The following is a 15,185-nucleotide window of genomic DNA, read 5'->3' as shown; positions in this document are numbered from 1 at the left end:
AAAGTACTGCAGATGTGGTGAGGGAGACAGCTAGGACAGTACTGGGTATGACATCTGGACAGTGGAAGGAAGACAAGGAGACTTGGTGGTGGAATGAAGAGGTCCAGGAAAGCATAAGGAGAAAGAGGTTGGCGAAAAAGTTTTGGGATAGTCGGAGAGATGAAGAAAGTAGACAGAAGTACAAGGAGATGCGGCGTAAGGCGAAAAGAGAAGTGGCAAAAGCAAAGGAAAAGGCATATTCCGAGCTGTACAAGAAGTTGAATAGTAAGGAAGGAGAAAAGGACTTGTACCAATTGGCCAGACAAAGGGACAGAGCTGGAAAGGATGTGCAGCAGGTTAGGGTGGTAAAAGATGCACATGGTAATGTGCTGACAAGTGAGGAGTGTGTGCTGAGAAGGTGGAGGGAATATTTTGAAGAGCTGATGAATAAAGAAAATGAGTGAGAGAAAAGGCTGGATGATGTGGTGAGAGTAAATCAGGAAGTACAAGAGATTACCCTAACCTATGAAAAGAATGAAGAGTGGAAAGGCAGTTGGTCCAGATGACATTCCAGTGGAGGCATGGAAATGTCTAGGAGAGATGGCAGTAGAGGTTCTAACCAGATTGTTTAATAAAATCTTGGGAAGTGAGAGGATGCCTGAGGAGTGGAGACGAATTGTGCTGGTTCCTATTTTCAAGAACAAGGGTGATGTGCAGAGCTGAAGTAACTACAGAGGCATAAAGTTGATCAGCCACAGCATGAAGTTATGGGAAAGAGTAGTAGAAGCTAGGCTTAGAAAACAGATGAAGATCTGTGAGCAGCAATATGGTTTCATGCCGAGAAAGAGCACTACAGATGCAATGTTTGCTCTGAGAATACTGTTGGAGAAGGCCAGAAAGAGTTACATTGTGTGTTTGTGGACTTAGAAAAAGCTTATGATAGGGTGCCAAGAGAAGAGCTGTGGTATTGTATGATAAAGTCTGGAGTGGCAGAGAAGTATGTTAGGGTAGTGCAGGACATGTACAAGAATAGTGTGACAGCGGTGAGATGCGCAGTCGGAATGACAGACTCATTCAAGGTGGAGGTGGGATTACACCAAGGATCAGCTCTGAGTCCTTTCTTGTTTGCAATGGTGATGGACAGGTTGACGGATGAGATCAGACAGGAGTCCCCATGGGCTATGATGTTTGCAGATGACATTATGATCTGTAATGAGAGTAGAGAGCAAGTTGAGTCTAGTCTGGAAAGGTGGAGATATGCTTTGGAGAGAAGGGCAATGAAAGTCAGTAGAAGCAAGACTGAGTACATGTGTGTGAATGGGAGGGAGCCCAGTGGAATAGTGCAGTTACAAGGAGTAGAAGTGAAAGATGAGTTTAAATATTTGGGGTCAACTGTTCAAAATAATGGAGAGTGTGGTAGAGAGGTGAGAGAAGAGAGTGCAGGCAGGGTGGAGTGGGTGGAGAAACGTAGCAGGAGTGATTTGTGACCGAAGAATATCAGCAAGAGTGAAGGGGAAAGTTTACAAGACAGTAGTGAGACCAGCTATGTTGTATGGTGGCACTAACAAAAAGACAGGAGGCAGAGCTGGAGGTGGCAGAGCTGAAGATGTTGAGATTCTCTTTGGGAGTGATGAGAATGGACAAGATTAGGAATGAATATATCAGAGGGACAGCTCAGGTGGGACGGTTTGGAGACAAAGTCAGAGAGGCGAGACTGAGATGGTTTGGACATGTGCAGAGGAGGGACCCAGGGTATATAGGGAAAAGGATGCTGAGGATGTAGCCACCAGGAAGAAGGAGAAGAGGGAGGCCAAAGAGGAGGTTTTTAGATGTGCTGAGGGAGGACATGCAGGTGGTTGGTGTGACAGAGGAAGATACAGAGAACAAGGTGAGATGGAAACGATTGATCTGCTGTGGCGACCCCTAACGGCTACCGCATACTGGGTAATCGGGAGAGTCAGGAGTTTTCCCGGTGGGCTGGTCCAACCTGGGGCCGTTGTGATGTGTATGTTCAAAAATCACACGTCGGGGTCGCGTTTCTTTTAAAAAAAAAATGTATTTAATGCCTATCAGCACGCACAGTGAGTGAAATCAGGTGGGGGGAGACTGAACGTATAAGCACGCGCGCACACACAGCAGACAGCAACATGATTCATGAGGGCGGTAAAAAAAGAAAACAAACATTCTTAACAGGTGTTGCTACTTACACTGTTGTATAAATAAACCATATTTCATACGGAGTGTTACAGCTGCGCAAGGTGTAGCAACTTATTCCCTCATCTTTCGTAAATCCTGTTGTGTGTGTGTGTGTGCGCGCACGCGCGCATATACGTTCAGTCTCCCCCCACCTGATTCCACTCTGTGCGCAATGATAGGCATGAACTTTAATATTATATTAGGTTATTGCGAGGGAACACAATAAAAAAAACACAAGACTTTACATGAGATCACTTGCTCTCTCCAGTGTTTGCACATGCACAGTGCGCGACGTAGAACCCTCACGAGTCACGATGGCTGACCAAAATAACGAACAGGCTTGATTTTCATCCGACCATATGATTCCCCATCAGGAGGTGGTCGTGAGATGTTAAACGCAGCTCGTTACTCCATGTAGACTGCACGACGCAGGACGAAAATTCACACACAAGTGAAAAATCAGCTGAAAAAGGGCCAAAAATCGCACAGGGTAAGCCCAGGTGGTGCACTGGTCAGTTAACAATACCGTTCTTGTTTTAACTAACTTTTTCTTTCTATTATAAGCCACCCAAATTTCACAGTCAGTCAGCACATAAATGCTGGATTTAAATGCCACAGCAGAACTCTTAATATCTCTGTGCGCTGGCGGTTTGTGGGCCGGTTGGATATGAAACTCCCGGGCTGAAAAATGTTCCCAGCACGCCCCTGCCTAACGGGAACAGCCGAAAGACACAGAAGAAGCTTAAAGCTATTTTAATTACAAGTTTTCTAATGTAAGATGTGTTTTTAAGTTCAAAATGTACAGTAATCAAATTAATCTTAAGGTAAAAAAATTGTAAGGATTTTCTTTAGAAAACTGCTGTCTATAAGTTAGCAGTTCTGATGTTTCTCTGGCTCACATCGCACTGTCGTCTTCCGCGTTTTTGCTTGATGTCTCGTTTCTTTTGGATGCGTGAAGCTACATCACAGCGTGCACCGGTGAAAGTTGGATTGAGTTGAACTTTGACCACAGTGAGTTTGCCATCAAGCAGTGGTGCGTGCTCTTGGCGGAGCATCTCGCAAGCTTGCTTTTTGCGCGTTGCACTGTGATGCGGCATTTGCATGATGCTTCTCATTGAAATTAGTGTGGTTTTAGAGCGATGTGCGCCTCATTTGCGCGCTCAGTGTGAAAGGCCCTTTACATGTGACTGCGGTGTGTTAATTAAATAACCATGCTAATGCATTCACACAAGTGGTGCCCTGACAGCCACCAAACCTAAAGTTTGGAAATTAAAGAAACTTACAGACAAGGTGATTTCAAGCTACATGCAATGAATAACTGTAAATGGATGGTATTTCTATCATGCTTTCCATTTGATGCATATTCTAAAAATTCTATTATGCCGTAAATAAAAAAAACTATGAACAACTGGCAGCTGCGGATACCAGAATAATTCTGTAATACAACAACAAATAAAAAAAAAAACAAACAGTAAAAATATGTATGACTATATACATTGTATATACCTTTCCAGACCAACCTGTAAATTTTACGGTATAAAGATGTAATTTAACAAAATTAAATAAAATTACATGTTAAACTATTAAAGACAACAGCATTGTCTTACTCAGTTGATATTATACGAGGTCTGTTAGAAAAGTATCCGACCTTTTTATTTTTTGCAAAAACCTGATGGATTTGAATCACGTGTGCTTGCATGAGCCAACCTTGAACCTTCGTGCGCATGCGTGAACTTTTTCACGCCTGTCAATTGCATCATTTGCTGGTAAGCAGCCTTTGTGTGAGGACAGATGTAGTCTCTCGTCGGATTTTCATTGCAAGGAAAATGGCGGAACGGCTGGAGCAGCGCCGCATCAAATTTTGCCAGAAACTGGGCGACAGCCAGGTGGAAACCATTCGGAAGATTCAGACGGCTTTCGGTGACGATCCTATGGGCATCACACAGATTAAGGAGCGGTACAACTGGTTTAAAGACGTCCACACAACGGTGGAGAGCGAGCCACGCTCTGGTCGGCCATCAACATGCTGAAATGACCAGATCATTTCCAAAGTGAACGCTGTGGTGATGCGGGACCGTCGTGACTGTCCGAGAAATTGCGGAAGAGGTGGACATCAGCACTTTTTTGGCACATTCCACTGTGACAGAAGATTTGGCCATGAAAAGAGTGACGGTGAAATTCAGCCGAAGGCTTCGGCATGAAGCCGGCATTGAAGTCTCACAGGACATGCTGGACTCCGAAAAATGATGCCCACCTCTTCCACAATTTCTCGGATAGTCACATGACTGAAAAGCCACCGAAAGCCGTCTGAATCTTCCGAAAGAGGTGGGCATGTCACTGCATGTCCTGTGAGGCGCTGCTCCAGTCGTTCCGTCTTTTTCCTTGCAATGAAAATCCGACGAAAGACTACACCCGTCCTCACACAAAGGCTGCTTACCAGCAAATGATGCAATCGACAGGCGTGAAAAAATTCACGCATGCGCATGAAGGTTCAAGGTTGGCTCAGGCAAGCACACGTGATTCAAATCCATCAGGTTTTTGCACATGTTGTTCTGGTTTTCTCAAAAAACAAAACAAAAAACAGCAACAACAATAACTCCAGCTTTATAAAGAGAATGGGTCTTGTGCAGCCTTGAACCTGGGATAGTTTGCTTGGGAGACAAGCATATTTACTGCTTGTGCACTGTGTTGTTTCACAATACGGGCTATAATGAAAATATACGAGGTATGTTACAAAACTATCCGACCTTTTTATTTTTTGCAAAAACCATATGGATTTGAATCACGTGTGATTGCATCAGCCAAGCTTGAACCTTTGTGTGCATGCGTGAGTTTGCCAGAACATGTCCTGTGAGGCTTCATCACGGCATTGCTTTGCGCCATGCGGCTCCGTCCCGACGCGCGAATTTCTCCGCACATCTGTCTCAATGTGCCGAAAAAGTGCTGATGTCCACGTCTTCTGCAATTTCTGTGGTAGTGAGACGATGTCCCGGATCAACACAGCGTTCAGTTTGGAAATGAACGGCACATTCTACTGCTACAGGAGTTTTTGTCATGGAAAGAGGAGCGGAGAAATTCACACGTCGGGACGGAGCCGCATGGTACAAAGCAACGCTGTGATGAAGCCTCACAGGACATGTTCTGGCATGTCCAGCTCATCCACAATTTCTCGGATAGTCACACGACTGAAAAGCCACCGAAAGCCGTCTGAAAGCCATCTGAAAGCTGTCCTGTGAGACCAACACGGAGGTGCTTTTTTCCGCGCCAGGAGCGGCTCTGTGGCGCATCCCTCCGCTTCTCTTTCCATGACAAAAACTCCTGTAACAGTGGAATGTGCCGAAAAAGTGCTGATGTCCACGTCTTCTGCCATTTCTGTGGAAGTCAGATGACATCCAGGATCAACAAAGCCTTCACTTTGGAAATGATCTGGTTGTTTCAGCGGGGTTTCAGCCTGTCGATCGGCGCTCAGAGTGCGCTGCGCTCTCAGCCTCTGTGGGCGGTCTCTAAACCGGCTGGAGCACTCCTTAATCTGTGTAATCCCCATAAAATCATCCCTGAAAGCCATCTGAATTTTCTGAATGGTGTCCACCTGGAGGTCTCTCACAGTTTCTGGAAAAATTTGATGCAGTAAAGCTCCAAATCGTTCAGACATTTTATTCGCAATAAAAATCCGACGAGAGGGGTGGACCACTGCTCACACAAAGCCTGCTCACAGGCGAATGACGCAACCGACAGGCGTGAAAAAACTCACGCATGCACACGAAGGTTCAAGCTTGGCTGATGCAATCACACATGATTCAAATCCATATGGTTTTTGCAAAAAATAAAAAGGTCGGATAGTTTTCTAACAGACCTCGTATGCAGAAGGTTCCTGGGTCAAATTCCACCCCTGACATATTTCTCCATGTAATGTGGAATTGCGCCAGAATGGGCATCCAGTGTAAAACTTATGCCAATTCAACATGCAGATCCACCTCAACCTGCTCTAGTGATCCCGAGGGCAAACAGTGGAGCAGCCGAAGGGATTTACTTTAATGAATTGTATATCATGCCATATTAACATATTTTTACAAAGTATGTTAATATGAGAGTTTCTAAAAAAATCATGTTTAGAATTGAGTAGGGCATATACAAGGTCTGTCAATAAAGTATAGGTCCTTTTTATTTTTTTCAAAAACTATATTGATTTCATTCATATGTTTTTACGTCAGACATGCTTGAACCCTCGTGCGCATGTGTGAGTTTTTCCACGCCTGTCGGTGACGTCATTCGCCTGTGAGCACTCCTTGTGGGAGGAGTCGCCCAGCCCCTCGTCGGAATTCCTTTGTCTGAGAAGTTGCTGAGAGACTGACGCTTTGTTTGATTAAATTTTTTTCTAAACGTGTGAGGCACATCGAAGTGGACACGGTTTGAAAAATTAAGCTGGTTTTCGGTGAAAATTTCAACGGCTGATGAGAGATTTTGAGGTGATACTGTCGCTTTAAGGACTTCCCACGGTGCGGGACGTCGCGCAGCACTCCCAGGCGCCGTCGTCAGCCTGTTTCAAGCTGAAAACCTCCACATTTCAGGCTCTATTGATCCAGGACGTCGTGAGAGAACAGAGAAGTTTCAGAAGAAGTCGGTTTCAGCATTTTATCCGGATATTCCACTGTTAAAGGAGATTTTTTTAATGAAAGACGTGCGGACGGGTCCGCGCGTCGGGATGCAGCCGGCGCGGTGCGGCGGCACAGGAAAAACACCTCCGTGTTGATAACCATTTGTAAAATCCAGGCGGCTTTTGATGGCTTTCAGTGGAGTGAGTATATGAGAAATTGTTTAACAGCTGGACATGTTCCAACTTGTCCTTAAGGCTTCCAACAGAGGTGTTTTTCCTGTGGCGGAGCGTCGCGGCGGCTGCGAGCCGACGCTGCAATCCGCCCGCACGTCTTTCATTAAAAAAAATCTCCTTTAACAGTTAAAATTTTCACCGAAAACCAGCTTAATTTTTCGAACCGTGTCCACTTCGATGTGCCTCACAGGTTTAGAAAAAATTTTAATCAAACAAAGCGCCAGTCTCTCAGCAACTTCTCAGACAAAGGAATTCCGACGAGGGGCTGGATGACTCCTCCCACAAGGTGTGCTCACAGGCAAATGACGTCACCGACAGGCGTGGAAAAACTCACGCATGCGCACGAGGGTTCAAGCATGTCTGATGTAAAAACATATGAATGAAATCCATATAGTTTTTGAAAAAAATAAAAAGGACCTATACTTTATTGACAGCCCTCGTATATTGATAGATAAAACTGATTCACAACCTATGATGAACTGGCAGGACAAGCAGTTAGTGTACTTACTTCTCAAACAGAATATCAGACAGAAATTTACAGTACTTTCTGTTAAGGTATTTACATTTTTTTTTAACTATTTATTTTAATACAGAATTATTCTTCCAACCACAGCTGCAAGGTTTTATCCAAATAAAAACAGTGGGAGTTTGTAGAAATTCTTTTTTGACATTGCACAGTGAGGCCTCACTTTCCTCCTCCTCACTCAATATGAGTGCTTATCGTTAACAACATGCACCAATAACATTACTTCATCTGTTATAAGTTTTAATTTAAGAAAAAGTGATAGTTACAAAGCAATTTTTAAGTGGATGTTAAAGGCCCTTTATAATTATGTTACATTCTTTAGAGAAATAAAAAATTATGAACGGTTTGGGATTTGATAAATAGCAAGGTCAAAGATAAGACTCAGTTTGGTCTCTGTCCTTGAGAAGAACGAGTTCAGTGACTTGAACGGAATACTGGATGTACTTTTCTTTCAGGGGAGAATATATGCACCAACATACTACATACTGAGGAACAATGTGGCCTCATGTCCCACAGTGAAGACATTTGTCCAGGTGCTGCTTGTGATTATTGTACTTCACCTTCATTGTACTTTATTTGAAAAGTGGTTTCTCTATGCTCAGACGGCTGGGAGAAGTCAGTCCTAGGAGCTCTATCACCAGAGTTGAGTAATCACTTAGCAGCTGCTGCTCCAAAAGCAGACAGAGCTGATGGACCATGCTGAACCATGCAGGGTAGGAGTAGAGACAGCGTTGTCAATCTGGGTCTCTAGAAGTGTTTATTAACAGTAAAGAGTGTGCAGAGGATCTTCAACCAATTGGGCACTGCAGTCTCATTTGAGGGTGGGTGCTAAAGGGGTAAAATATGACGTAATTTATCTACTTCCATGGGGAAAAAACGGCATTCTCGCTGAGTTTTTGACCAAATTACACGCAAAAAAGTGAGAATGCTTCAAAAATGTAAAAGCAAGAAAAGGACTCATCTTGTATGTTTAAACAGATTGTAATGAATGCATCCTTTTCAATGGGGAAAAAAGTGAGAATGCAAAGAAAAAGCGACGATGCGGTGGAAAGTGGACATGTGTTGTGGTTTGTTTATGACCCCGAGCACAAACTTGTTGAGGCGGTTTTGCAGGCGAGAGAACGTAGCTACTCTGGTTAGATGTGTAGGCTAACACCGACATGACGTCTCCCATTCGCCTCATCTTCCCATCTCCACGGGGAACCGAAAAAAAAAAAAAACTTTTTGCGACTGTGTCGGTGATTGCAGCCAAAAACAAAACAGTACACCATTTTTCCACGTGAAGTTATGCTGTGAGTATATTGCACAACGGGACTGGCAGTCCTCATAAGTGGTCAAATCCCGCGATATCATGTAGGGTTCAAACGAGCCTGCGGTGCCCTATTAAAGAGGCTGCTATCTTCATGGAGCATTGGTGGCATCTTTTGGTAATCTTTGTGAAGCTTTTGTTTGATCAGGGTTGGAAATGCAAGATTGCTCTGACTGTTGTAAGAGTACCAGAAAAAAAAACATTGCTTACTAGTTGGATTAAAAATTGACAGTGAGGAAATCGAGTGGTGCAGAGGTGAAGTTTGATATTTTTTGAGGTTTTCCCTAAACTCTTTGCCTGGGATTGCTGAATTGTGCTTGTCTGTAGAGTTTAGAATAATCTAAAAAAAGAAACGTTAACATCCGTTTGGACAATGTAGGTTATGTAATCTGGTCTAATTTATTCGATATACAAGAGTGCAGTCATGCACAGTAATGCTCAGGATGCATGAAAGACCGAAGGCGAGCTTGAGGACTTGCTCTTATACGTCACTGATGTGTGGCCATGACATAGAAGTACTCTATATATTAGACTTTCCAAAGCAAAGCAGTGTGCACAGAAGATAAAGTGCCAGTTTTTATGCCATCACAGCTTTTCCCCAACTGAAAAAAAAAAGTTCACACATTTTATAATACTAACTTAACATAGTGCATAACAGGTGGATCTGTAATATAGATGCCATTTAGTTTAATTTCAATCAGTTTGTTCATACAAGCCACAACATAAGTCACTTTCTCAACCTTACCCACCCTGTGAGCAAGTACCGTATATCGGTGATAGTGGTAAGGAAGAAGTGTTTTTTTTTTCTTTATTAGTGGAAGAAAGCAAGCGTGACCACATTCAGTCAGGTGACATCTGCTTTGGCCATACTAGCAAATCTAAACTAAAGCACAACAAAAGAACTGTCTGAACATGCAGTGGCAGAAATGCTGCATCTGAGCAACTAAATACAGTCCAGTGTTCATAATCTGTCATGGCAGTCTCTCAGTGGTGAAGAAGATGGTCTTTTGGTCAATTCCTGGATGGGATGGTGGTCCCAGAGATGACTGAACAGGCCTATTCTTGAGGTACACTGTTCTGAGAGATGCTACATGTGGTTACTGCAAGAAAGATCTGCCAATCAGGATCTTGCCCTCTTTCTTCCTCTTCTATATTGTTCATCTGTAGTTTTAAAAGACTTTCACTCCTATATGGATCATTGCTTGTCAGCTGGTTCAGGCCCTTGTGTGTTCTTCCCAGGTCTTCCACTTGATGGAGCAGCTCTTGTGGTTGTGCTTCAGGAGGTCCTTGTAGCTTTTCTTCTACCCTCTGATGGACTGTTTTCCTTTGCTCAGCTGGGAGTAGATCTACTTGGGAAGTCAGCTATCATCCATCCTAACGATATGACCCACCCACTGAAACACGTTCTTCTGGATGATGACAAACTAGATGCTCTGGAGCTTGGCTTCAGCCAGGACACTGATGTTGGTACAGTAGTCTTTGTACCTGACACCGTTAGTGTTGCTCTTGACACTTTTCTTGCAATTGGCAGACAGTAAAGCGCATGTCAGTTTCTTGATGGTCGGAAGCCACTCTGATTTCAGGAACGATGTTTTCTGCTAGTGGCCTCAGACAGTTATTTGGCAATCTGTGCAAGAACCTTTCCTACGGTAGGCAGCAGTGAGATTCTGCAGTCAGACTTGTCTCCTTTCCACTTGTAGATGGTGACAATAATTGAGTCTTTCAGGTCTATGAGCATGCCTTCATGAATACAGATTTTGATAAGTTGGTGCACTTGATATTGGAGAAATCGATCTTCTTTAAAGACCTCAATGGGAATGTTGTCTTCACGGGTCCATTGTTGTAGTGTGTGTGTTTTTGTTTTTGTTTTTTGTTTTTTACACCTTTAGGAGTGAGGAGGGTTACGTTGAGAGTTGGGGTTCAGCTAAGTTCTTCAACAGTGTCGTCGCATATGGCTGAGCACTTGCGCTTCCTCAACAATTGGATTGGTGTTCAAACAGAATTCAAGTGTTCTTTCCATCGAGCACTGATTGTTACCTTGGAGAGGTGATTAAGGGACTAAGAGAACCTCAATATACAGGTCAACCCAGAACACGAGGATGGGAAGAAAAACAGTTTAATTCACACGAACACAGAGTCAAGTGAGTGCAGGTAGAGTCAACTGAGGCACGTTCTTCAAGGTGGGTACAAACTTAGGAATCTTCAATATAACAGGTGAATTGAAACAGGAATCTTCTTAATTAATGATGAGTTCAAACAAGAGTCTTCTTCATCAAAGGTGGACCTAAACTCAGAAATATTCTAACAGGAACCATCTTCATAGTAAGTACAGACAAACTCAGGAATCTGTTTCTTAAAAGGTGCAGTCAAACTCAGGAATGCTCTTTCGTCAAAGGTGAATATTTCAAAGGACAGTTCTCATAGCTGGTAGGTAAAAAGCAAGAGTCAGGTGTGAAGCAAGGGATACAGCAATCCAACACAGTACTTACTACTAGAAGAGTGTACCAGAAACACAGAGACTAGAACTCCCACAACATAACACATGAAGGTATACACACGTGTACATTCCAACAATGGACCTTCAACATATGACAGAGTGACTGAAATAACCAAACCAATCATTAAACAGCTGCAGAATCCAGGCAGGTGACAAAAATCCAACTAATGACATGTAAGGAATCTAAACAAACACCAGAGGGAGGTAGAGACCCCAACCACACACAGGATGACCAGGGAAACATAAGATGAGAAGATTGATAAGAGTGAGACAAAACAAAGACTGTGATAAGGACAGACAAAGGCTTTGGAGGAAAGACCTGATACACAGAACACAGAAGGAAAGGAGTGAGAATAATAAGACAAAGCTGAGCTTTACACATTACTCAGACACACACCCCCAGACCACAGGAGAGAAGAGGCAGGGCAGAGAAACCCCAGGTATGGAATATCCTACAGAAAACAACCCAAACCCACCCAACAGGGCTAAACCGCAACAGTGATGTCACCTTTGGTCTTCAGCAGGCTCAGGCCATCCTTGCTTTGAAGAGGTGCTTGGCCTTGGGTGGAGGGGCTGTAGATGACTTTGGTGGCACTGAAAAAGCCTTTGCTGTCATTTTTGTTGGCAAGGGCTTGGATTTCAGCAGCCTTGTTGATCCACCACTGATTTTTGAGGTTATGATTTTTACATTGTAAAATTGCTTAGCTTTGCTGGAGGATTTTATCTCTTGCGAGATTGGATCTTTCTGGAGGTTGAGGAAAGCTTTTCACTTTTGGTTGATGAGCCCTTGGAGAGCCTGGTCGTTTTCATGAATTCAGTCTGGGTGCTTAATCTTTTGGTGTCTGAGTTTTTCTTGGTAAGCTGTCTTGAGGCCCTTCTAATGTTTTTAGGGGCGGAGTACTTTGCGGTGCTGTTGAAACTCTGCTTTTGTTTCTGGGTCTTCAAGCTTAGCAATGTTGACCCTTTTGACAGTTTTGCAATGTCCAGGCCTCCAATTGGGGTGGATGTTTGAAGCCACCTCCTGGAGCAAATTAGATGATGAGCTGTCTATTAGATGATGCCCCAGTCATTGCCTTGGTGGACAGGTCATCTTTCTAGTTGTGCTTTTTGATGATGATGTACTTGAACAGGTGCCAACACTTCAAGCGAGGTTGTTACCAGGAGACTTTGAACTCTTGTTTTTGTCCAAATATGGTGTTGGTGATCACGAGATGGTGTTTGGCACACTTCGTGAGAAGTGGGGTGTCATTATTGTGGCACTTGCCCACTCCATTTCTCTTGATGGTTCCGTTCCAAAGTTGGTGGTCCTTTCTAACCAGGGTTATGAAGTCGCTGAAGAGTGTGATCATGTCAGAGCAGGGATCGTAAATAGAATGGTGACCAGCTTGGTGTAGAAAGTTTCTTTCTCTTCATGGTCAATGTCAAGTGTTGAGGCGTAAGCACTGATGATAGTGGCATAGTGTTCACTCGCAAGTTGGAGACGGAGTGTCATCAGTCATAAACTGACGCCCACTAGATGTTCAGTCAACTTTGGAAGGAGAGAGTTCTTGATGTCAAAACTGACGCAGTGGATTAGTTGTCTTTCCTCAAGAAGCCATTTCCAGAAGAAAGTGTAGCCCCCTTCCTCCTCTGGTAGCTGACCTTTTCCTGCTCTTCTTGTTTCACTCAAGGAGATGCTGTCAAGGTAAAGTTGCTGGAACTTGAGAGAGACGAGAGCTGTTTGCCTTTCTGGTCTGTCTTTTTGTTGTCCAAGTTTCATACATTCCATGTACCAAATTTCATCAGGTGTTTTTGTTTTTCTACTCCAGAGCTGGTGACACTCTGGACATGGTAATCCATACAAGGTTAAAGTGAAGATGACTATGTTTAGGACACCTTTTCTAGCCCCCTCCCTGTTCAGAGTGAGCAGAACAGATCCTAAATAGGGCTGCTCAGCCACAGATGCACTTGCCAAAAACCCCTTTTGCTTCTTCCAAGGGTCTGAAAATTGAATCACTTTCTCTTTGGTAGACAAGTGGACTAACCACTTGCACCACCATTTCACAAACTAAACTAAACAACTCACCAGATGTAACATACACACATAAGGAAGACAGATGTTTTGTGAAACATTTATAAAATGTTCAGTTTGTCATTAGGGAAATAATTACGCTCTACAAGGATCTAAGGACAAAAAAAATATTTTCTGTAACTTCAGAGTCATTTGATGTGTGATAACATAATTCTAATTTGGGAATCTAGAAATGCTTGCAACAGGTATATTGTTGTGATGCTTAGGGTTTCAGTAATTCAGTAAAGTAGTGATTTGGTTCAAAATGTTCATTTAAAATGTGATTGAGTGCATCTTAATTGCTGAGATGTTGATCACAGTTTGTCACTTGAGTACACATGACATCTCCCAAGACAAACTCAAAAATGACAATAAAATAATTCAACATAATATCTTTCTAACTTCTGGTATGAGATTAGGTAAATCATAATCAGAAGACTTTATTAATTCCAAATTGCTTAAGTTACAATTGTACACGTAAATGGAGACACAAATAGACACGAGGAGCAGTATATATGCACTTGTGTTTTTTGTTTTTGACAAAGCTTGTGTTAATCTTACCTGTTTACTCTGACGGAACACCTTGTTAATATAAAATGAAGTATACCATGGTCAAAACCTGCAAAATTCACCCACTACTAGATCCTGGGAACTACTCCGCCCATAGACTAGAATATGAGTTTAACTCAAAGATCCCAAGTTTATATTTGCTTCAATTGAACCCCTTTTTTTTTTCAGAAAATGACATTTGACCCAGATTAAATGACACCCAACCACACATGCAAACACATACACATACACACTGCATTTCAGAAGGCTGTATCTGACTTATGGGCCTTGAGTTTGACACATTATGCATTTTGATATAGAGCTGTTCGTTGATTTTTGACTATTCTATTTGTGGATAAATGTAATCACAGATTATTTTTTTCAGTGGGGATGATGAATTCTAAAGAAACTTCTGCCAAGGTTATAGTTTAGACATGACAATTAGTGTATCTATATCTAGATGCTATGGTGAAGTAGTTTCTCAGATGTGACAGTTTGTCAACTATTCTCATAAAAATTTAGAATTAGGGATTTAATGGACATGGAAAAATGTTTTGTCTTGATTTTGTTCATAAAATTGGCTGCAGTGTGTCAGTTTTGCAGAGGGGTTGGAATGTCAGCCATGCCATTTACATCAAGCCCCCCCCCCCACACACACACACACAAGTCAGTATCTAAAATGTTTTGTTTCTGTTGCCTTTAGCAGGAATATTTTCCCTTAGATCTTCATGGAAACAGTTGGATTGTGTGTTATACAGGTGAAGGACATCTGTAACCTATCAAATATGTTGTATAAAATGAGCCCTTTTTACATGTGACAATAGCTTTAATCCTGCTTTACAAAAAAACAAAAAAAAACATCAAAAACAATACCCCCAACTCCACGTCCTTTATTCAACCCCCCAGAGAGCAAGGATTTATTGGCTCAGAGGGGATGAGTTCATTTGTTCATGTCTATTCAGTTTAAGTGTTCCTAATCCCAAATCCTTTAATTGTTGACAAAGAAAGGCACATTCACTCTGAAGCCTTTATTTCTGTTGCACTCCCTACTTTTGTACCATGAACTGTAAAATAACAGATTTTGGAACAATCCTGTTCGTAAATTGTAGCGCAAACAGCAGTAATATGCATCTCCATAAAGTAAGTTCTTTTGGCTTCTCCCTTTTTGCTTGGGGGCACCAGAGCAGATCCGCATGTTGATTAGGTTTCATGCCAGATGCACTTCCTGACTCAACTCCACATTACACAGAG

General features: G+C 42.7%; 1 protein-coding gene across 4 annotated transcripts in view; it reads left to right on the top strand.

The window, feature by feature from the left end:
• LOC117524567 (rap guanine nucleotide exchange factor 4-like) overlaps positions 1–15,185 on the top strand; it is a 90,339-nt gene that overhangs the window by 30,005 nt on the left and 45,149 nt on the right. The window contains exon 1 of one of the 4 annotated variants that reach the window (XM_034186378.1): positions 5,670–5,674. The exons of 2 other annotated variants lie outside the window; for them this stretch is intronic. Coding sequence is in view for 1 of the 2 variants with exons in the window: in XM_034186375.1 (XP_034042266.1) it covers positions 8,219–8,242 (24 nt within the window). In the remaining variant the exon portion in view is untranslated. Of the gene's footprint in view, positions 1–5,669; positions 5,675–8,176; positions 8,243–15,185 lie in introns of those variants that run through there. One more of the 4 variants, XM_034186375.1, reaches the window with a different exon arrangement.

This window comes from Thalassophryne amazonica, chromosome 14, assembly GCF_902500255.1.
Source record: "Thalassophryne amazonica chromosome 14, fThaAma1.1, whole genome shotgun sequence".
In the NCBI taxonomy this organism is placed as follows: Eukaryota; Metazoa; Chordata; class Actinopteri; order Batrachoidiformes; family Batrachoididae; genus Thalassophryne; species Thalassophryne amazonica.
Note: the sequence above shows the minus strand (reverse complement) of the source record. Positions and strands in the feature narration are given on the sequence as shown.